At 49.5% G+C, this 23,603-nt stretch overlaps 1 protein-coding gene across 8 annotated transcripts in view; it reads left to right on the top strand.

Annotated features, from left to right (window-relative positions):
* The first annotated feature begins 688 nt into the window (after nucleotides 1-688).
* The window catches only part of LOC129659703 (uncharacterized), a 33,360-nt gene continuing 10,445 nt past the window's right edge, over nucleotides 689-23,603 (top strand). Inside the window, exons 1-2 of one of the 8 annotated variants that reach the window (XM_055591368.1) lie at nucleotides 689-1,481; nucleotides 3,018-3,564. In XM_055591368.1, coding sequence (XP_055447343.1) covers nucleotides 1,144-1,481; nucleotides 3,018-3,273 — 594 coding nt within the window. In that variant the 5' untranslated portion in view covers nucleotides 689-1,143 and the 3' untranslated portion in view covers nucleotides 3,274-3,564. Of the gene's footprint in view, nucleotides 1,482-3,017; nucleotides 3,565-21,699; nucleotides 22,400-23,603 lie in introns of those variants that run through there. The other 7 variants (XM_055591367.1, XM_055591372.1, XM_055591371.1 and 4 more) reach the window with 7 other exon arrangements.

Here is a 23,603-nt window from a genome sequence, read left to right as displayed (position 1 = left end):
GTCTTTTAATTTCATGGCTGCAATCACCATCTGCAGTGATTTTGGAGCCCAGAAAAATAAAGTCTGACACTGTTTCCACTGTTTCCCCATCTGTTTGCCATGAAGTGATGGGACCAGATGCCATGATCTTCATTTTCTGAATGTTGAGCTTTAAGCCAACTTTTTCACTCCTCTCTTTCCCTTTCATCAAGAGGCTCTTTAGTTCTTCTTCACTTTCTGCCATAAGGGTGGTGTCATCTGCATATCTGAGGTTATTGATATTTCTCCCGGCAATCTTGATTCCAGCTTGTGCTTCTTCCAGTCCAGCATTTCTCATGATGTACCCTGCATATAAGTTAAATAAACAGGGTGACAATATACAGCCTTGACATACTCCTTTTCCTATTTGGAACCAGTCTGTTGTTCCATGTCCAGTTCTAACTGTTGCTTCCTGACCTGCATACAGATTTCTCAAGACACAGGTCAGGCGGTCTGGTATTCCCATCTCTTTCAAAATTTTCCACAGTTTATTGTGATCCACACAGGTGTGGCTGATTCATTTCACTGATCAATAGAAACTAACACTGCATTGGAAAGCAACTATAGGCCAATACAATTAATTTAAAAAGAAAAGAAATAAAACCGCAAGAGGCATCCTGATCATCTCGTCATCCCCATGATGATACTCACTGCCCTGAGAATGAAGACCCAGGCCTACTGTCCAGCCACCTTGCCCGGCCCCTCACGCGGTCTTGTGCTCTGGCTGCGGTCATCCCTGAAGCGAGTCCCTCGGCCAGGGCAGGTCCCCGTGTGCCCGTTCTCTCCCGTCCGCCAGGCTGGCTGGGCATCAGTCACGTGTGGCTCCTCCCAGGACAGGCATCTGCTCCTCAGGGTGCCCGCACCCCCGTGTTTGTCCCTGGCGGCACCCAGGGAACGCTGTGTTGACCGTGGCGCGTCATGTGCCCACCGGTCACCTGGCTCCGTGCCTGTGTGGATGCCCAGGGCAGACCTGCACACACCTGTGCTGGGCACACAGGAGCTCCCAATGGGGGTAACTCCGGGTTACTGTAGGGCTCTAAAGAGAAGCTGCAAGTGAGAGAAAAGATGCTTGCTCCACGCTCACGGACGTCACCTGTGAAGGGTTAAAAAGTCACCTGCGGGGAGATGACCCCTGTGCGCCGTCCTCCCCGAGGCAGTCGAGCTGCCGGCGGAAACAGGCCAATCCAGAGACTTGCGCGTGGGAGCCGCACACGCGTGGTGACGTCACGGCCCAGGCGTGACGCGAGGGGACGTCACGGGTGGGGGGCGGGGCTTGAGCGTGCGTGCGCGTCGCCGGGTGTCCCGGGCCTCACCTCCAGCCTCGTGAACGTCTGGGTTGTTCTCGGAGGCCGGTCTTCAGAGGACCTTCTCCTCAGAGGTCGCCCACGAGACGTTCATCAGCATTTCCCGCACTTTGAAAAAATGGCTTCCTTCCAGCCAGTGACGACGGCCCCGCAGGTGAGGTGAGTGGAGTCAGTGGGAAACCCGGCGTTTCCCCGGAGCGGTCGGGGCCGGGCGGCCGGATGGCCCCTGGGCACCGCCGACCCCCACCGCCGGCGTCCGCCTCGCAAGCGGGGGTGCGGTCGCGTGGGCTCCGTCTGCGCTCCCCTCGTGGGGCGGGGCGGGGACGCCTCGGGCCCCCGTCGCCGCGGTGACGGCGCTCTGAGTGCGGTCCCCGCACGCTGCCCGCTCTGGCGGCTCCGCAGAGCAGTGTGGCCTCAGGACCCTGTGTCTCCGCCCTTGGCCGGAGGGCCTTACGTCCTCAAGGTCGTGGTCCTGGCTTAAAATAGCGCCTGGAGACCCAGCTGTCTAGGTCAATCCGGCCCAGAAAGGGGAGGAAGACAGAGCCAGGAGGAGGCCCTCTCGAGCTGCGCGAGGCCGCTCACGCTTCGGCTGGCGTGCACCCGCGCCCGGGGCTCAGTGCTTCGTTTCCAGGGAGGGTGGAGACGCCGCCCCTGGGCGCTAAGTGCGGAGCGGGAGTCAGGCCGTGTTAGCCGGGGCGAGGATGCGCCGGGGGCAGGCAGCCTGCTGCCCTGACCGCAGAGGTGGTAACCCGACCTGTGATGCGGTCAGAGCTGCGGGCCCACAGCTGACGGTGGGGGTGCCGAGCGTGAACCCACGTGGAGAGTGAAGAAGCCACCTGGTGTTTCAAGGCTCTAAAGTCGTCTGTTCCCAGCTGGCTCGGGAAAAAAGGCATTTACCAGTCCAGTTGACTGGGTTGTGCACTGGGGTTGGGGCCAGCGGCTGAAGATGCCTGAAGTTCCACATGGCCTGGACGCTGTTTCCCATGTTCACCCCTCAAGGCCTCAGGGGGCCTGAGGGCAAGACTTGGTGTCCCTAGGCTCCCTGCCCAAGGCTCATCACGCTGTCCCTTTAGTTTCAGTAACTAAGAAAGCATCCGCTGGCTGTACGGACCAGGTAGTTCAGAGGCCAGTCTTCTGCTGTTGATTTAAGTCAGAGTCACTGGTCACTCCTGTTTTTTGCAAGTAATTTTGCTTAATAATTGGGTGGATAAAAGGATTGAAACCTTGGAAAGGGTAAGTTAAGCTTTTAATGGACAAGCTACATTGTGTGCTCATTTGGAATTGGGTTGTTTTTGTTGTTGACTTTTAGGAGTTCTTTGTATATTATGGATCTAAGTCCCTGATGAGGCATAAATGATTTGCAAATATATTCTGCTGTCCCATCAGCTGCCTTTAAACTCTTCAGATATTCTCTGAGACACAGAAGTAACATGTGTTACTTTGAAGATAAACAAGTGGGGGCCTTTCTTGAAAATAAAGTTCATTGGTGAAGTAGAATGTTCTTATTAGTTAGCTTCATAATGCATTAAAAAATGAAGATCAGACTTTTAAACCACATAGTCCACAAATTAGAAAATTAGTGTATAATACTGGGAAAATATTACTCATTGTTCAGTGAATAACAACAGCAAAATTTACTTCCATCTTTATTAATACGTGTAATACCAGCACTGATTTTTTTCTTGATGTTTCCAGATTTAATGTTGCCATTTTACTCTGGAATCTGGTTAAAATGAATAACCCCTTTGGAGAACAACAGAAGTCATCTTTGCTCTGCCATCTTTCACCACTTCCGGGTGGGTTCCCTTGGGAATTCCCTCCAAACAAAGAGTTCTGCCAAATCACGGCACAGTGTATCAAAACCTCATCTTTTAATTACAGAAATGTTGAAGAAATAGTTGCTCAGGTAGCACAGATTGGCTCTTCAGCTGCTCTTTTATGGAGCTATTAACTCAGAGACAGCATTACTTAAATGTAGTTTTTATTATTACAATTAAAGACTGATTTGATTTTATGAGATCATGCATTTTTATTTTATGGAAGTTTTATAGTTAAATTCAATTTAAAAGATTACTCTATATTTAAAGTAAAATATAAGCAAGTACAGTATTACAATTATACTCTACATCTTTTGCAAATCTGATATTAAAACTTCCAGGCAGCTGATTACTTTGGTAGCATCAAATGTTTCCTGATATAACTACGTAATAGCCAAAGAAAAGCATCTTGGTTTATTCTGTTTGTGAAATGCCAAGCAATTGTTCCCTTATTAAATATGTCAGATCTAATTAAGTTTATTGCCAGACATACAAGTCGCTTTCCTTTCTGCTGATTCCCAGAGGAACGGGCTTCTTTGGATCAAAGCGATCTTTTATTGGTACTGTATTGTTTGTGTGACACAAAGTTGTAAAAATGGAGACCAGCACTCAGAAAGCCAGCTTCTGGTCTTAACTTTTCACAAAGGGAGGAAGTTGGGAGAGCTGAGCGAGGCGTGTGTGTGCAGCTGAGATGCACACGGCTGTCACGTGGCCTCGAAGGCCAGCTTGTGACTTTCAAGTTTCCCTGTGATTTTTGAAGGGCTTTGTTTCTGATGGAGGAAAAGAATGTAAGAGTATTTGCACTAAACAGATTAAGCTGCTGGTAAACATGTCCCCTTTAAATGAACTGATGTGGAGACAAAGAAAGCTCTTTGTCGTTGTCAGCTGGGTTTGTGTGAAGTCACAGGGACAGACGAGAGAAGCGGCGGGCCTCTTCAGATCCCTAAATCAGAAAATCTGTGAAACAAGTCAAGACCGAGTTAGACTCTACTTCCCACTTATTTTGGCTAAAAACTTGCTTTTCTTCTCTCACTTGCACTTCTTGGGAGGGAAACCTGGTTTTTCCAAGATAGAGTTAGCAGAGGAGCAAATATTACTTGGGAACGGGAGCGCTTTTCAGGGTCTGAGCACTTGTGATGGATCAGTCCTGCTTGTGAGGGGCTGGCGGCACATCGGGGCCCGGCCCCTGGCTGGCGATGGCTATGATCTCACTGTCAGCACAGACGAGCAGAGGGAGCTTGTCCGGCTCGGGGTCTGGGGCTCATAAGGGGGCTGATGGGCCGATGGGGGCACTGGTGGGGGCTGATGGGGCTGATGGTGGCTGATAGGGGAGTTGATGGGGCAATGAGGGTGCTGATGGTGGGGCTGGTGGGGACTGATGAGGGGCTGGTGGGGGCTGGTTGGGGGAGCTGATGGGGGAACTGATGGGGGACTGATGGGGGCTTATGGGGCCCCTGAAAGAGGCCATCCTTTTTTGAGGAGGGTGTGCTGTGCAAACTTGTAGGATCTTAGTTCCCCAACCAGGGATTGAATGCTGACCATGGCGGTGAAAACACCCACCTGGGCCTCACGGAGATGCGAGCAAGCCCGGCTGGAAGCATGTGATGTGGACACAGAGCTTCTTTCCCATTCAGTGGGGTGTGTTTTTGTTGTTTTTTGTTTGTTTCTTTTTAAGAAAGTTACCTCAGTAAGTAAAGTTGGGGATTTGGGGTGTTAGCTGTCAAAAGTTGGGGTTCACCAAAAAGAGTTCAGAGTAACGACCAGGGGTATGTCCTGAGGTCCAGATGTCCAACAGGTCTTTAGCATCTCTCATGGGGACCTCGGACAAGGTGCCCCGAGGGGAAGGCTGAGTCACTTGGGATGGACACTTGCGCTGGGGCTGCTGCACCTGAAGGAGGCCAGGCCCCTTGGGGGTGGAGCCGGGTCTCTGGGTGGGTGTGGGTGGGGGCTTTGGGCTCTGGACAGTGCATGTGGCCTCTGGAAGCCCCGCATGTGAGGCCCCGCCGCCAGACACTGTATTGTGGATTCTGGGGACGTGTGACCTCAGACTCCCCGGCCCTGGAATGGGCGTGTCCACGCTGGAGTCACAGTGCGGGCGTGAGTGTGATGCCAGGTCCCGATGTGTCCACACCTGGCACAGGCCTGGCCCTAGGGTGCCGTGGGGCTTCATCCCTCCACTTACTGGGGCTGGCCTCCTGCAAGCCGAGTCCAGAGCTGAGGCCTCTCCCGTCTCGCTCTTGACCCACTAGAGCAGAGCAGCTGCCAAGCACGGCTTATCAAGGCTCTGCAGTGTCCTGACTGCTGACCCTTGACCCCGACTACAGCTTCAGACCAGTTACCTCCCGGGGTGACCATGACCCATCTCAGCAACCTCTGGCTACTGAGGCCCAGGGAAGGTCTCAGAGGTCAGGGTGCTGAACATCTCCACCTGCACCTGGGCGAGGCTGTGATGGCTGGTAAGTGACTCCCGGGGTCAGGAGTCAGGGTCAGGGCCACCAGTGCTGGTCACATCACCTCGGCTTCATCTTGGACTCACAGAAAAACTTCCTTTCTGTGACTTGGGTGTGACCACGTGACTTGGTGGTAACAACGGACTTTGAGCAGAAGTGATGGGTTTGCTTCCCATCTGGCCATGAAACCCAGGGGCCAGCGCCTCACCTCTCTCTCCGGCCACTGACGCTGCCATGTGAGAGACCCCAGCACCACAGACTGAAGACCAAGAGCCGGCTGGCCTTGGAGGCAGCTTCAGAAATGCTGGGGACTGCTTGTTACAGACGCTGGTGTTGTCTTAGTAAATAGAGGGTCTTGTTAGCAGTTGGGGGGGACCACCATCTGTCCAGTCCTGAACCAGAGAGCTGGCGACCACATATCTCCTCCACTCATTCATGTCCAGGTCAAATCCAAAGTCAGTGTTTTGTTTTTCTCAAGCTTTTATTTTGAGATGATTTTAGACTTAGACCTGAGTTGCTAAATACCACAGACTTGTGTGTATCTTTTACCAGGTCCCCTCTAATGTGAACACAGAAGCGTCCTGTAATCATCAAAGCAGAGAAAAACACCTAAGAAATCACCACGGGTACAGCTGTGTTAACCCAGCTGCGGACGTTGCTGGATGTCACTGGCTTGGATGTAGTGGGGACAAGATGTGAGGCTCGTGCGCGGCTCAGATTCTAGGAGCAGAATGTGGTCCTCACGCTGGAAGGTGACTGCCCGTCCTCTGTGCCTCCAGCCCCGCGGCAGAGCTGCAGACCCCTTCTCCTGCTGCTGCGGTCTGCGAGCCAGAGGCGCTGGAGACGTGGGCCTCATCTGCCCCCAGGATGGTCGCACTGAGGTCGCCACAAAGGGGGTGGTCGGTGGAAACCTCGGAGAAGTCAAGAGAAGCAGCAAAGGAATGAAATCTTCTGTAGGAATTTAAGTGTTTATAGAAATTTAGAGTTTTCCATAAACATGTAAACACAAGTACGTTGATGCAGACTTACTGGGTACAGCAGCCCTGTTGCTTCTCCCGGGGCGGGTCACAGGGCTTTATGGGCAATAAATCTCACAGCTGCGTGCCCCTCGGCCTCGCTTGCTCCACCACTGCACCGGATAAACCATGAGTCGGCCTGGAGTTGGGCCAGGCCGAGCATCCCCTCCCTTGGTGTGGCCTCTCCTCTTCGATCGTGCAGAAGGGTCAGGAGCCCCCCGCCCCCTCCGTGTGCTAGGTGAGTTCTGCTCCATTGCTGTGGCTGCCCACGTCTGTGTGTCCACGCGGAAGGCTGTACCCATGGGGTGGGTCCTTTGGGGTTGAGGGTGGGAATCTTCCCCAGATCCAGTGCAGGGTCTCCTGGGGAAGACACGTTGGGGGAGACTGTGCTCTGCAGTTTGCTGGGGCCTGGAAGTGATGGGTGGGGGAAGGACAGGGCAGGTGCAGACACACAGGAGGGCCTTTGTCCAACAGCTGCATGTGGGTCCCATGTATTAGTCAGCTCGTGCAGCTGTAACGAAACACCTGGACTGGCTGGCTCAGCTCCAGACATGTGTCCTCGCACAGTCGGGAGGCTGGAGGCCCAAGCTCAAGGGGCCAGCAGGTTGGGTTTCTCCCAAGGCTTCTCCTTGGCTTTTTGCTGGGTCTTGTGGCCTCTTCTCTTGCCAGATTCCTGGGGTTTCTCCCTGGTCTCCTGTTGGATCAGGGCCCTACCCTTGTAACCTCATTTAACCTGAATTGCTTCTCCAAAGGCCCCATCTCTGAAACGGTCACATTTGGGGTTAGGGCTTCAACGTAAGAGTTTTGTGGCTGACAGCCCGCTGTAGCTATAGCGATCTGGAGGTCTGACATGGAGCCTGCTGGGTAGTGCTAGTGGTCGAGAGCGCGGCTTCCCTGGTGGCTCAGCTGGCGAAGAGTCTGCCTGCAAAGCAGGAGACCCCGGTTCCATTCCTGGGTTGGAAGATCTGCTGGAGAAGGGATAGGCTACCCACTCCAGTATTCTTGGGCTTCCTTGGTGGCTCAGATGGTAAAGAATCCGTCCACAATGCGAGAGAGCTGGGTTTGATCCTTGGGTTGGGAAGATCCCCTGGAGAAGGGAAAGGGTACCCACTCCAGTATTCTTGCCTGGAGAATCCCCAGGACAGAGAAACCTGATGAGCTGCAGTCCATGGGGTTGCAAAGAATCAGACATGACTGAAGCGGCATAGCACACGCAAGCATGCACTGGTTATGATTAGTTTAAAATATTATTAAGAGTTGAAGCTCTTGCTTGCTATAGAGATCCTTTGTTCCTGAGGACCTGGGTGTGAGAGGCAGACGCAGAGGCAGTAATGCGTGTCCGAAACACGTGCACACCCCACAGAAACCTGACCCTGGGGTCATACTCTCAGTGTTTTCTTGTGTGTATGGACCCAGCCCACCAGAAGGGGAAGTGCGTGTGCCCACTGAATCTGCCCACACCAGGCTAGTCACTGTGGACAGTTCCTGCTTAACCTCTGTTTTGACCCAGAGTTTCCTGTAAGCTGGTTATTAATTACACCTGCTTTCACAAAGATTAAGATCAGTTAGTGAAACTCTTGGCCGTTACTGGACTCAAATAACCTAGCTTGGCCCTTTGGTTCCATAGATATTTATCGAGAGCTTCTTATGTTACAGTTGGTGTTGGGGATACAGAATTGAAGAAGACAGGCCTTGTTTTCAGGACAAGAGAGAGACAAGGGAGGAGAAGATGGTGTCATATAAGAAGGATTTTAGAGACGTGGATGTTGACACAGGGTGAGGTCCATGCCCATAGTAAAGGGTGTTTGGCTCATCCTGGGCTGAGGATGGGGATGGGTGGGGAAGGGTTCCAATTCTCCTAATGGGCTGGAATCTAAGTAACCTAGAAGCATAATTCCTAAACATTCCTTTAAAAAACAGAGTCACACTGCTACCGAAGAAACCATTCAGCAGATAGAAAATAGTTCCAGTGTTTGATTCAGATTCAATGTGCTCAGATGTTGTATTGAGTAGTATACATAGAAAATCCGAAGAATCTACAGGTGAATATTAGAATTGGTGGGTAAAGTTTTCACGGTTAGTACCTGCACTTCTATACGCTGTCATTAGATAATTAGAAACAAAGTCTTAATAACTTACTTGTAGCATCACAAAGATGAAATGGCTGACGGTTAATCTACTGAACAAAGTGCAGGGTCTCCATACGGAAAAGTGTAAAACTTGGTTGAAATAAATTAAAGATCCTTCTATGTGAAGAGACTTGCTGTATCAATGGATTAGAAAACACTTTTTTGTAAAAATGTCGTCATCACACATACATCTGTAGATTCAGTGGAGTTCCAATAAAAATTGTGCAGTGTTTGTGGAAACTGATAGGCTGATTAGAGAATTTGTATGAAAATGAAAATGGCCAAGAGGAGTGAAGGCAGTTTTTAAAATAGTTTTATTGCTTATGGCTGTGTCTAGTTGCTGCGAGCGGGGCGACTCCCGCTGCGGAGCACAGGCCTCTCGGGGTGGCTTCTCTCGTTGTGGAGCACGGGCTCTAGAGCTCAGCCTCGGAGGCTGTGACCCATGGCTCTTCCTGGACCAGGATCGGACCAAGTCTGCTGCATCGGCAGGCAGATTCTTTACCACTGAGCCACCAGGGAAGCCGGGAGGCGATTTTTAAGAAAGGAAATAGTTGGAGAACGACCTGTTTGTGAACATCCAGCATCGTCGACAAAGGCCCGAGCTGTAGAACAGCATCTCGCCTCACGGTTTTCCGTGTCGTGATCCTTCGTTTCCTTCTGTGTCAGTCAGCTCAGCCTGACGTGACCAAGTACCGCTGACCGGGTGGCTTCGTCAGCAGGCGTCTGTGTCTCCCAGTTCTGGAGGCTGGACCTGTGAGCCCAGGCTGCCAGCGAGGTCAGGCTCTGGGGAAGGCTGCCCTCGCTTGGGTTGCAGAGGCCGACCCCTCCCCGTGACCTCTGTGGGCCTTCCCTCAGTGAGGGTCGGGGAGCTGTCTGGCATCTGCTCCTGTGAGGACACTAATCCTGTTGGACTGGGGGTCCTTCCCTCATGACCTCATTTAACCTTTATCTCCTTCGAGGCCTCATCTCCAGATGTGGCCACGCTGGGGGTCAGGGCATCAGCCTGTAAGTCCTCGGGGACACAGACATTCACCCCATGTCAGTGTCCTCTCCTCAGGATTTACAAGCTTAGGCTGGACTCTTGGTCATTAATTTGTAACTTTTTCTCATCCATGCACATAAGGTGAATGTTTTCCTTCAGGTGCCATGGGAGCCGTTTCCAAGGTTTGTATCATGTTCCTCTGCATTTGGTTCTGAATCTGTCGTTTCTTTTCAGAGCAACCCCTGCCGGCCCAGCTACATTTCCCTCCTCCCCCGTTCAGCTGCAAGGGCAGCACTGCAGAGGTTAAATCTTGGATTTTACTACTGGGTTTTAATGACTCTGTGACCATAGTGCCTGGGTTCAAATACCAGCTGTTTTATTTATTAGCTCTTTGACAGCGGGAAATTACATAATTCCTCCGTGACGCAGTCTTCTGAACTGGTCTGGGTGTGGTGTATGTGTGTGTGTGAGAGAGAGAGTGTGTGTATATGGTGTGTGTGGTGTATATGTGAGAGTTTATATATGGTGTGCATGTGTTTGTGGTGTGTATTTGAGAGTGTGTGGTGTGTGTATATGGTATGTGTGAGAATGTGTGTGTGTATGTGAGAGTGTGTGTATGTGAGAGTGTGTATATGGTGTGTCTATTTGGTGTGTGGTGTGTATGTGAGTGTATGTGTATGGTATGTGTGAGTGTGCGTATGTGAGTGTGCATATGAGTGTGTGTATGGTATGTGTGTATATGAGTGTGCATATGAGTGTGCATGAGTGTGTGTATATGGTGTGCATGAGTGTATGTGAGTGTATATGGTGTGTGTGAGTGCATATGTGAGTATGCATATGTGAGTGTATGTGTATGGTGTGTGTATATGGTCTGTGTGTGTGCATATGTGAGTGTGTGTGTGTAAGGGGTGTGTATATGGTGTGTGTGAGTGTGTGTATGTGAGTGTGTGAGAGTGTATATAGTGTGTGTGTATGGTGTGTGTGAGTGCATATGTGAGTGTGTATGGGGTGTGTATATGGTGTGTGTGAGAGTGTGTATATGTGAGTATGTGTGTATGAGTGTGTGTGTATGTGCAAGTGTGTGTGTATGGTATGTTTGTATATGGTGTGTGTGATTGTGTGTATGTGAGTGTATGTATATATGGCACGTGTGAGTATGTATGTATATGGTGTGTGTGTGTGGTGTGTATGTGAGTCTGTGTATGGTGTGTGTATATGGTGTGTGTGTGTGTGTGTGTGGTGTGTGTATATGGTGTGTGGTGTGTATGTGAGAGTGTATGTATATGATGTGTGTGGTGTGTATGTGAGAGTTTATTTATGGTGTGTGTATATGGTGTGTGTGTGGTTATGTGAGACTGTGTGAATGTGTGTGTGGGGTGTGGGTGGGTGCGTGACCTCCCTCTGGCCTGGTTTGCATCTATCCAACCAGACCGTCTGCCTCTTGGCTCCTTGGGGGGCTGGATGCAGGCGCGGTGGCTCTGGCGTGTATGAAGGGGGCTCTCTGCCTGGAGTCCCAGCTCCCTCCAGGCACTTACGTTCACACCCCACCCTCCTGTGCTGCCGGCTGGTCCTCCCGTGTCTTGTGGATGATCTTGCCTCTCCAGACCCTGTGGAGACAGCCGGCATCTTTACCCTGCATCCGTCCTCGGTGCCTTTGGTGGTTCAGCGTTCATCCCTTGCAGGGCCCATGCTCAGAAGCTGAGGGGGGCAGCCCTGTCTCTGGTTCCCAGGGTCTCGGGGCACCAAAGTCCTGCTGGCAACATCCTTCTCTTTTTACTCTTAGCTTCTGGTGTTTTCTAGTCTTTCTGTTGCACTCAGCTATGTAGTTTTCTGAATGTTGTATTTTAAACTAGTTCTCTGTGTAATACAGTGGGAGTTGTCCTGTTTTCATTAGTTCTGCCCCCCAAATCCCTGGAAGTAGGCCTCATCAGGATGCCATTTTTGTTTTACTAAGTAAGTGACACCGCTTCAACTGGCCTGGAGTGAGTGAGGCCACATGAACAGTTCCTGAAGTTCATTTAGTCTATACTTTCTTTAGAGAAGCATCAGCACTCCTCCTCACTCAGGTGTGATTCCCATCTCCGGATGCACCACTTCCAACAGACACCTCGTCTTACTCAAAACTAGAAGTCAGGCTGATCGTGGTTTCCTCCTAGCTGGGCAGTGCAGGGTCATCCTGTTTGTGGACTTTGTCCACAGTAACTTTTCACATATAAAGTTTGTCTAATGGTCTAATAACCCCAGTGTCTGCATCCTGGAACCCTCCTCATACCAGCCCTCTGCTTTCTTCCACATGTTGGTCAAAAGATCCGTCAAGGACCGAGTATTTTTTGCAGCCTAAGTAGGTTCATAAGCAGCTCAGAGGCTCTTTGGGAGGAAGTGGGTGGCTGTCCAGACTGTATGTGCGAGTGCGTTGCAGTCTCAAGAGGAGTATGTATAGAGTATAGAGTGTAATGGGACCCCCAAGATTGTTCAGATTCTCTTCTGTTTTGTTGAAGTTCATAAAACTCTTAAATTATAACTATGAAGCAAGTATCTTGCACTTTTGGCCAACTGCCTGGGGTTGTTTTAAGTTGGATCTTATAAATATTCCATGAAGTCCTCTGTAACGGGGCTGCTTTCTCCTGGCAGTCAGCCTGGGTGGATGGCATCTGAAGCATTTATGCCATCTCTGCAAAACTTGACAAAAACATTTTAGGCATTAGTAGTTGTGTTAATAAATTACTCCACACCAAGACCATATATTATTTAAGAAAATTCTTGGAACCGATTACTCTTCGGTTTTACTTGTGACACTTGGCAAACCATTGAGAGCCTACAAAGATCAATTTAGCTCTGCACCTCCGAAGGGAGCATGGGAGGAATACCCAGTGCAGCAGCGCTGTGCTGTCTTCCCTGTGAGGAGAGGAACCGATAGAACAAGGTCACTGCTTTTGTTTGAGGAGCTCATTACATCCTGACAGTCGTATTGAGCATTTGGAGTTAGATGCCCTTTTGTGCGTGTTCCGGTCAGGACCAACTCCACACGCCAAGGCAGGGTGCATTCGTGCTGTGAATAGGAAAACTATCTTCATAGAAAATTTAAACTCTTATGAAAGACTGGAGTGTAGTCGACTTACAGTGTTGTGTTTCAGGTGTATGGGGCAGTGACCCATGACGCGTATATAAATCCTCTTAATATATACTTTTTATACATATGATTCAGTTATGGATATATTTTTATATATGTATGCTTTTCAGATTCTTTCCCCTTATAGGTTATTACAAAATATTGAGTATAGCTCCCTGTGCTATACTAGGTCCTTGTTGGTTATCTGCTTTGTGTATAGGCTTGTGTATATGTTAATCCCAAACTCCTAGTTTATCCCTCCCCTTCCCCTTTTTTCTTTGGTAACTGTAAGTTTGTTTTCTGTTCTATGCCTGTGAATTTCTTTCTTAAGCTCCTTTTTTTTTTTTAATAGTGGGAAAATTAACATCCTCAAATACAAAATATTCTGTATTTTAATACATTGAAAGATATAAAAGCCATTAGAATGTTGATTTATGCTTCCAGATTAATTCTTTTGGGAAAACTTTAAAATAAGGAACATCCTGCCATTGGGGGCATTTCTTATAACTCTGTAGCTTTATTGTTAATTCTAAAAATTTTGTCTCTTAAATGATCTTTTTTCCCCCCTTTTTAAAAGAAAAATTCAGGCTTGTGATTCCTATAAAAGTCATGCTACCCAAGCACGTTTAACCGTGTCTGCACTGTCTGCTGGCTCGTGCAACGTGCAGCAGGCTTTGGAGTGTTGATCTGGACATGACCTGGGAGAGCCCGTCAACCTGCAGGCTGAGGCCAGGTGTGTGGGCATCTCGGAGTCGTGCTCTTGTGCTTTAGCTTGGTGTAGTGTGTATTGTAAGTCCTGGGGCTTCTTATTTTTATAGTTTCCTACTCACCTTCCTTTAGACTTGTGGATCACTTTGACTGAATTGAAGAGTAGCTTGTGACTGCAACATAAAAAATGTTAATAACCCATTGCTTTTCAGCTGTGTTGAGTGCTGTGCAATGGAAACAAAATACAAGAGTAAATTGATGCAGAGCCTGAAAAAATTGCTAACATAACAGTAATGGCTGATTTCACATGCTCATCAGAATTCATTATTATGTTCGTTGATTTACTTTATAATAGGGTGTGAATATATTTATTTGTGATTTATGGGTCCAGTATTTATGAGTGGGCTTCCCAGGTGGCACAGTGGTAAGGAATCGGCCTGCCCAGTGCAGGAGACACAGAGGCATGGGTTCAAGCCCAGGGTTGGGAAGATCCCCTGGAGTGGTAAATGGCAACCCACCCTAGTAATTCCATGGACAGAGAAGCCTGCTAGGGTGCAGTCCTGGGGGTCACAAAGAGTTAGACATGACTGAGAAGCATGGCATGGCATGGAGTCCAGTGATTTGTTTTGTATATTGAGATTCCATGTACATTTTTCTCCAGAAAGGGGCCCTGTTACTAAAGATATTTAAAAACTCTGATATGGTGGCGAGAGCATGGGGTGAGCCAGATCTGAGTTGAATTCGACCCTGAAAGGTACTAGTGTGTCAAGTGTCAAGTTACCTGACTTCTCTGAGACTCAGTTTCTCTGTGGATTAAATACGGATGGTACCTACACCATAGGTCTCTCATGAGGAGTCAATGAAGGGCTGTATGTAATACATCCATCGAATACAGTGCAGAGTATAGTCACAGATGGTACCTGTGGTCTTGGTACTGTGGTGATGTCATGGGATTCTTTAAACCAGCAAAATCAAGAATCAAGAATTCAGGACAAATGAGTGGAGAAGTCTCAAAGTTGTCTCTTCATCAAGAAACATGGTGTTAATTAAAACTGAAGTAAGTTTAGAAGTGAAGAGAGGTAACGAATCTGGTGTGGAATGGGCTGTTTTTATGTACATTGTGTTTACATTTGATAAACAAGAATTACCAGTTGGCTTTCAAATGATAAAACAATGAAGGCATTGTTAGCAATGTTAATAGTGGAGATTTATCTTACCATATTTTGTGTTGTCTGCATGCACAGTCACATACAGTCTAGAATTGCACAGTATACTTGTATACATTTAGTAGCTATTGTACTATTTTTATTAATTTAGAATTCAAGAATTGTGAATTTGGAAAGACCGTTAGCTATTACAGTAAGTCCCCTACATATGAATGAGTTTCATTCTGAGAGCATGTTCCTAATAAGCCCAGTTTATTCGTAAATCCAACAAGGGTAGCCTAGGTGCCTAACTAATGTAATCAGCTATGTAGTACCATATTGTAATAGGCTTATAATACTTTTCACACAAACAATACATAAAAAAAAACAAAAAAAAAACATTTTAACTGTTACAGTACCTTGAAAAGTACAGCAGTGCTTATTTAACTTACATGCAGAGTACATCATGAGAAACACTGGACTGGATGAAGCACAAGCTGGAATCAAGATTGCTGGGAGAAATACCAATAACCTCAGATATGCAGGTGACACCACCCTTACAGCAAAAAGTGAAGAAGAACTAAAGACTCTCTTGATGAAGATGAAAGAGGAAAGTAAAAAAGTTGGCTTAAAACTCAACGTTCAAAAAACTAAGATTGTGGCATCTGGTCCCATCACTTCATGGCAAATAGATGGGGAAACAGTGGAAACAGTGATAGACTATTTTCCTGGGCTCCAAAATCACTGCAGATGGTGACTGCAGCCATGAAATTATAAGATACTTGCTCCTTGGAGGAAAAGCTATGACAAACCTAGACAGTATATTAAAAAGCAGAGACATTACTTTGCCAACAATGGTCCATATAGTCAAAGCTATGGTTTTTCCAGTAGTTACCTATGGATGTGAGAGTTGGACCATAAAGAAAGCTGAGCGCCGAAGAACTGATGCTTTTGAACTGTGGTGTTGGAGAAGACTCTTGAGAGTCCCTTGGACTGCAAGGAGATCCAACCAGTCAATCCTGAAGGAAATCAGTCCTGAATATTCATTGGAAGGGCGATGCTGAAGCTACAATAATTGACCACCTGATGCCAAGATCTGACTCATTGGAAAAGACCCTGATGCTGGGAAAGATTGAAGGCGGGAGGAGAAGGGGATGACAGAGGATGAGATGGCTGGATGGCATCACCGATCCCATGGACATGGGTTTGAGTAAATTCTGGGACATGATGAAGAACAGGGAAGCCTGGCGTGCTGCAGTCCATGGGGTTGTAAAGAGTCAGACACGACTTAGTGACTGAACAGCAACAACACAGCAAGCATACAGCAGCTGGCACACAGGGGCTGGCATCACGTGAACAGGCAGGAAGAGTCACTGGGGGAGGGCGAGGAGGTGCAGATGGTAGAGCTGAAGGGCTATCAGCAATAGGAGACAGAAGGCAAGCTACAGTTCCTCTCACGCCTGTTATTGATGGAACACACGTTTGCATCTCGGAAAAACTTGAAGTTTCGTATGTAGGGAACTTACTGTGTTTAGACTATGTTAGCTCACTTTAAAGGTGATAGAAATGAGGCTGGAGGAGTGAAGAAACTGGTGTAGACTAATTGTTAGCTAATCAGCAGGAGGTGAGACCCAGAGCCCGATTTCCTGATGCTCGGGCTGGCATCCGTGTCTTTGCCCTGGGACCACTCCAGGCTGGGCTGCTGGGACTGTCTGCTCCAGACATCCAGCCACATCTTCGGGCTGGGCGCCAAAGAGCATGCGGGTTGAGTGTCGTAACTTCTGGAAGGGGAGATAGGATCCCTCGGATGGGATTCCTTTGAAGGCTTTGCTTAACAGGGCGTACCTTTCTCTGTTGGGGTTAGATAGTGGTTCTTTGGTTTTAATTGATGGTCTGTGATCAAATATTGTACTGTCCCACTTTCTGTCCTCTTAGCACGTCAGTTATACCTACTTGTAAATTTTTCATTAGTGACTGCTGGACAGTATGCAACATATGTTTGCAGCTAATCTAAGTTCACTTCCAGCTACCTTTTACTTAGGCATCCCAGTCCCCTGATGCCCCCGCCCACTGCCTTCTAACACTGCTGCTGTTCACTGCCTGTACCCCAGGACGGTAACCGCCTGCTGCGTCCTTACTGTGATGACTTCCCACAAACACTTGTCTGTGACGTGAGTTAAGAATAAGGATAAAATTATTGTCCTTTTTTCGTTTATTCCTTCTCTGTTCTCTGCCTCTCTGTAAGTGGAGCTGTGAGTGGCTCCTGACCTCTGCCGTGTTCCTCAGGTGAGAGAAAGGTGGGGCGGGCTGGACAGTGATCCAGGTTGGATGGGTCTTTCCCCACCGAGTAGACCTTTGTGACAGTGAGCGCCCCAGGTAGCTTTACAGAATGATTCTTTTCCCTTTCTGCCAGAAACAGAGGAGGATTTTTCTTGGCTGCTCACCTGAGAATCTGGAGGTGTTCCTAGAGGTTTAGCGTGACTGTGTAGGGTCCCCCGGAGACTGTGGCCCCAGGAATCTCTCCAGTGTGTCCACCCATAACCCCAGCACCGACACCTCCGTCCCCAAGTGCCTGCCGGTTACGGCTGCACTGCTTCTGTTTCGGGTAAAACCTCACCATGACTGTCTGACTCTTCTGCCTCCAGTTCTCGGGGCAGTGGTTTGCCCTGTCACCCCAGTTTCTGATGGATCCAAAAAAGGGAACTGATTTTCTGTTCAGGAAACTTTTTCTTTGCTGTCGGGACAGGAGGAGCAACTTCTAAGCTCTTTACATGTTGGGATAATGGCAATGACTGAATTTTTATTAATGTCTTTTATAACAGTTGAACATATAAGGAAGGAATTGTTTTAAAGTCCTTTATCTGTGTCTGTTGCTTCATACATTTAGATAATTTTCCTATTAAAATATCTTACAAGCATTTGAAACCAGGAAGTTTGTTTAGGCTATTCTGAATATTACCATTTTTATATTATTATTTTTTTTCTTTTTGCAAAAAGTGGATTAATGTTATTTTTCTACAGAATACTAGCCAGTGAAATTGAACCAGTGAAGTTGCTCAGTCGTGTCCAACTCTTTGCTATCCCATGGACTGTAGCCTACCAGGCTTCTCCATGCATGGAATTTTCCAGGCAAGAATGCTGGAGTGGGTAGCCTTTTCCTTCTCCAGGGGATCTTCCCGACCCAGGGGTTGAACCCAGGTATCCCACATTGCAGGCAGACGCTTTACCGTCTGAGCCCAATTCTGGAAATATCACTTAAGAATGTAATTCTGCATGAAGCGGCTTTGAGCACAAAGTTGTGCTCTGTGTGCAGTGTCTGCTGGGGTTAGTATCTAAACCATTCGTCACTTATCTTACACTGTCTACTCTGTGAATTACCTTGTGACATGGTGACGTTCTGTCTGTCCAGCCATCTGTAGCTCCTTGGCTACAAGGATGCTGTGTTATATTTCTCTAAATGCCGCCCCCCCACCCCTGGCCATGAAATGTGGCACACTTGTGGTTTTTAGTCAGCACGGATGAGCATGCTGGGCACTGGGCAGTGACGTGATGAGCAGGAAGAAGTGGTCCCAACCTGTGGGGTCTGGGTTCCGATCTAGAAGACAGCGGTCCTGGGAAGACTGTGCAGACGGTTTTAGTTGGGCTGAGATAGGCACTGTGAGGGAAACACCTTTTGCAGAGTCGTACACGCAGGGGGACTGAACTGTCGTAGGAGCGCAGGATCGGTCGGTTTATGCTGAGGAAGCTGTGTCTCAGGACATTTCTGCTTGTGGAGGAGGCACAACTTTCCAGTCCATCCACGATGCAGGTGACGTTTTTCAGAAGCAGCCCCCACCCCTTCCCGTGGGATGCTGTGTCAGCAGACCTGGATGTCACCGAGGCGCTGCTGCGGAACTTGGCCTTCACTTTGTAAACTCTGTCAGGATCTCGTTGCTGGCTTGGTGTGGCTTCTGTTAGTGTTTTAGGGACTGTGTGGCTGGATTCCATTTAAGCTTCCGAAAATCCATGGTCCTGGTGAGTCACCCACGGAAGCAGAAGTGAGCGCTCAGCCCGGCGTGACTGAGCGTGGTTGCGACCCCGTGGTTTGTGCTGTGACGGCTGTTATTTGTGTTTCACTGCAAATATTCCAGACTGAAGAGATTCAGATCTGGAGATTTCGAAAAGTCAAAAGAAAAAATCATGACATTTTACTTGATTGTATTTCTGATTTTCAAAATTGTGCATGAAAATTGACATGACCATTGTGCATTTTGACTGTTAACCTTGGATGTTTCTTACACCAGTGATCAGACTTGCTGAAAGAGGAGTTTACAAAAGCTGGGGAGCAGTTGCTGGAGGGGGGCAGGTGGTTTCTTGATGCTGAGATGGTGATGGGAAGATCTCTTGGCTCTGGGGTGTTGCTTGTGTCTGGGTTGCAGTCTCTCCGGGCCAGGTGTCCCCCATCCCGGCCCCCACCGTGCAGGGGCGTCCCTGTCATGGCATCCACACAGGGATCAGCTGTGACTGCTTACCCTGGAACTCACTCATTGGATTGAAACCTCTTAGTGGGGAAGTCACGTCTTCCTCGTGCACCCTTGTATCTCAGCACAACACCGGTGACTTGGCAAGTCTCTAGAAATATTTGTTGCATGAATCAAATAGTGTCTAACAGCTATTATATACCCACTATATATTCAGTAGTAAGAATCAGTTCAGTCGCTCAGTTGTATCAGACTCTTTGCGACCCCATGGACTGCAGCACACCAGACCTTCCTGCTGTTGCTGCTGCTAAGTCACTTCAGTCGTGTCCGACTCTGTGTGACCCCGTAGACGGCAGCCCACTGGGCTTCTCCGTCCCTGGGAGTCTCCAGGCAAGAACACTGGAGTGGGTTGCCATTTCCTTCTCCACCAGATCTTCCTGTCCATCACCAATTCCCAGAGCTTGCTCAAACTCATGACCATTGAGTTAGTGATGCCATCCAACCATCTCATCCTCTGTCGTCCCACTTCTCCTCCTGCCTTCAATCTTTCCCAGCATCAGGGTCTTTTCCAATGAGTCAGTTCTTCACATCAGGTGGCCAAAGTATTGGAGTTTCAGCTTCAGCATCAGTCCTTCCAGTGAATATTCAGGACTGATTTCCTTTAGGGTTGACTCGTTTGATCTCCTTGCAATAAGAATAATGAAAAATAAACTTTAGCTTAACCATTTCATTGGCGGAGACAAAATACATGAGACAGTGATGCAATAGTACGGCCCTGTACTTAGGGAGATCCCAACTGTATGCAGATGGCAAGTTCAGCAAGATTTCAGAGAAGAAGCTGAACATGCATCCTTGAGGTCCAGGTCTGTTTCATGGAGAAGGAGCCTGAAAACAGTCGAGGGTGAGGCGGTGAAACCATGTTGGTGGACGTGTGTGCAGCCCTGAGCGTTTGAGTTCTAACGTATGAAACTTCTGGGGTCCAAGTCGATGAGAGCTGATATGTATGATATCTGTAGGGAAAGGGGAATGAGCGTATGAAGGAATTGGGAAAAATTGACGAGGAACAGAAAGAAATAAAGCGGGGGGTATGGGAGCCGTCAGTCAGAACAAACTGGTGAACCCTTTTTCCCTGGACCGAAAGGGCCCGAGTCCCGGCGGTTGGGTGTTCTGCTCTTGCTTCATGGGAGAGCAGATCCATGGTGACCGTGGCGTGTGTTTGGCTTTTTATGGAAGGTAGGGAAAGTAGGGATAGTCAGCCCAGAGCCTTCCTTTGTAAGTAATTTTAATGAAGAGAGGCTTGTAAAGATCCAGCTCTGCTCCTTGGACAGACCTGGGAGGTTGTTTTTTGCATCCTGAGATTCTGCGAAGCCTAGTGGCCCTTCATTTGTCAGAGCCCTCACCTCTTCAGCCGCTTGTTGAATCGCCTCCTTGTTTGCCTGTCTGTTCGGTCATTTCCGAGTCTTTTCAACCCCATGGACTGTAGCCCGCCGGGCTCCTGTGTCCATGGGATTATCCTGGCAACAATACTGGAGTGGGTTACCTTTTCCTTCTCCAGGGGATCTTCCCAACCCAGGGATCGAACCCGCATCTCCTGTATCTCCTGCATTGGCAGGAGGATTCTTTATCACTGGGAATCTGCCTCCTTGATTATATAACTGCTTTTCTTTTTTTTTTAATCTGAGGTTTCGTTGTTTTTCATGTTCCTTTAGTTTTTTGCTTTCTCCCTTACAATGTGACTTCTTGTGTCTGTCCTAAATTTCCTAGAATTGAACCCTATTTAAAGACTATTTGATAAAAAATGAAATCAACAGAACTTCTCCAGTGGTGTAGCAGATAAGAATCTGCCTGCCAGTGTTCAGTCCCTGGTCTGGGAGGATCCCACATGCCTCGGAGCAACTAAGCCTGCGCACCGCAACTGCTGAAGCCCCCGTGCCTAGAGCCTGTGCTCCGCAGCAAGAAAGGTCACCACAGCGAGGAGCCCGAGCGCTGAAACAGGGTGGCCCTGCCTGCGGCAGCCGGCACGCCCGAGTGCAGCAGTGAAGACGCAGCCCGGCCGCAAGTAAATGCAGTGAGAAAAGAGCTGAGCATCTTAAACAACGAAACAAACAAAGCCCCCGAGCCAGAGCACTGGGACACCGCCTCTGTTTCTTAGCACCCTGCGGCTTTAACACTGTTTCCTTTCTCGAGACCTAAGCAGCTGAGTGAAACTTCCGCAACAGCACGGCTGACCATTACAGCCACACTGAGTGGTGGTTCTATACTCCGATAGTTTCCTTAATAGTAATTACATTGAACGTGCCGTGTAATTCGATGTTTATTTGCCAGGCAACTTTTGTATTTCATCGAAACGATGTGACTTACACAGCAAAGGTAATTATCTTATGATTATGAGGCTTTGACCCTGAACTGGGCCTTAATAATTACTTGCAGTTTCTGATGTAATTAAATCATGAGCCAGATCTTGCCTGGCCGGCAGGCAACTAACAGCAGGCACATAAGGACCGAACCGCAGGGGCATGGCGATAAAACCCTGCGCGCGGGCTCTGGCAGCCACGTGTGAGCAGAGCTACTCCCGGGACCCTTACTGGCCACTGAGCCATGACTGGCAACCACTCTGCTGCGTGCTCGGAGTGTTTTGAATCTGCCCACGTCTATTTGGAGCTCATGGAAGGTCAGCAGCACATGAGGGATGGGCCTTAGCCATGGACCTGACATCCAGACAGCACCACCATGTCTCCCCATGGATTGCTCAGGACTGGGGACATGGCCCCGCTTTGGACAGTGACACTTAGAATTTGCTGGGGGCTGCGGGGCAAGCTCTTTCTCTCCTAAGACTCAAGGATAATCTCGCCTCCTGTGGTGGCGTCTTCCAGAGGGGGAAGTACGGAGCCCAGGTCACTGCGGGGACCCCCTGACCTGAAGCTGAGCCTGGGGCGCCGCCTCGTGGGAGGGAGGCCGTCGGGCTCCTGATGCTGTCACTGGGCCCTCGGATGGACCTTCAGAGCCCAGCTGACTGTGGCAGGCTGAGTTTCCTGTTCCGTGGAGGTGAAGGCGCAGCCGCTGATGTTGGTGATGTGTGGCCGTTTCTCCGGCAGCTTCCCGTGGTAGAAACGTCCCGTCTGTTCTCCAGCCTCTTGTTGCCTGCTGAGTGATTTCTGGCCGGGCCCAGCTTCCCCTGAACTGTGAGTGGAAAGAGACCCACACTACTGACAACCGTCAAATCAAGTGACCCGGAGGGACACTTGCAGAGAGGCGGTTCCGGTAAATCCCAGCAGGCTCCCGGGCAGAGCGGGGGTGTGGGCGTGTGTCCTGGTGCGTGCGTGTGGGCGTGTGTGTGGGCGTGTGTGCTGGTGCGTGCGTGTGGGCGTGTGTCCTGGTGCGTGCGTGTGGGCGTGTGTCCTGGTGCGTGTGTGTGGGCGTGTGTCCTGGTGCGTGCGTGTGGGCGTGTGTGTGGGCGTGTGTCCTGGTGCGTGCGTGTGGGCGTGTGTCCTGGTGCGTGCGTGTGGGCGTGTGTCCTGGTGCGTGTGTGTGGGCGTGTGTCCTGGTGCGTGCGTGTGGGCGTGTGTGTGGGCGTGTGTGCTGGTGCGTGCGTGTGGGCGTGTGTCCTGGTGCGTGCGTGTGGGCGTGTGTCCTGGTGCGTGTGTGTGGGCGTGTGTGCTGGTGCGTGTGTGTGGGCGTGTGGGCGAGTGCGTGTGTGTGTGTGCTGGTGCGTGCGTGTGGGCGTGTGTCCTGGTGCGTGCGTGTGGGCGTGTGTCCTGGTGCGTGCGTGTGGGCGTGTGTCCTGGTGCGTGTGTGTGGGCGTGTGTGCTGGTGCATGTGTGTGGGTGTGTGGGCGTGTGTGTGGGCGTGTGTCCTGGTGCGTGTGTGTGGGCGTGTGTCCTGGTGCGTGTGTGTGGGCGTGTGTCCTGGTGCGTGTGTGTGGGCGTGTGTGTGGGCGTGTGTGCTGGTGCATGTGTGTGGGCGTGTGTGCGAGTGCGTGTGTGTGTGTCCTGGTGTGTGCATGTGGGCGTGTGTGCTGGTGCGTGCGTGTGGGCGTGTGTGCTGGTGCGTGCGTGTGGGCGTGTGTCCTGGTGCGTGTGTGTGGGCGTGTGTGCTGGTGCATGTGTGTGGGCGTGTGGGCGAGTGCGTGTGTGTGGGTGTGGGTGCGTGTGTGTGGGCGTGTGTGCGGGTGCGTGTGTGCTGGTGTGTGTGTGTGGGTGGGTGCGTGTGTGGAGTGGTTACTCGTGGTAGCCATCCTCGTGGGGCTTTCCTGTTCCATCATGCACCCAGAGTTTCTTGTTTAAAAAATTCACAATGGGCCAGAAGACATTATAAACATGAGGATTTTCATCAGGAAGTGCCTTCTTCATCTTCAAGGATCTATTACGTTCTCTATTTTGTAAGCTCCCAGTTTGGTATGGGGCAAACTTGATTTTTTTTATTAAGAAAGTTTGGCCCTTTTCACGTTTTTAGTATGTCTTCATTT

This window comes from Bubalus kerabau, chromosome 8 (assembly GCF_029407905.1).
Source record: "Bubalus kerabau isolate K-KA32 ecotype Philippines breed swamp buffalo chromosome 8, PCC_UOA_SB_1v2, whole genome shotgun sequence".
In the NCBI taxonomy this organism is placed as follows: Eukaryota; Metazoa; Chordata; class Mammalia; order Artiodactyla; family Bovidae; genus Bubalus; species Bubalus kerabau.
The sequence above is the reverse complement of the archived record's forward strand: the minus strand, read 5'-3'. Positions and strand labels throughout refer to the sequence as shown.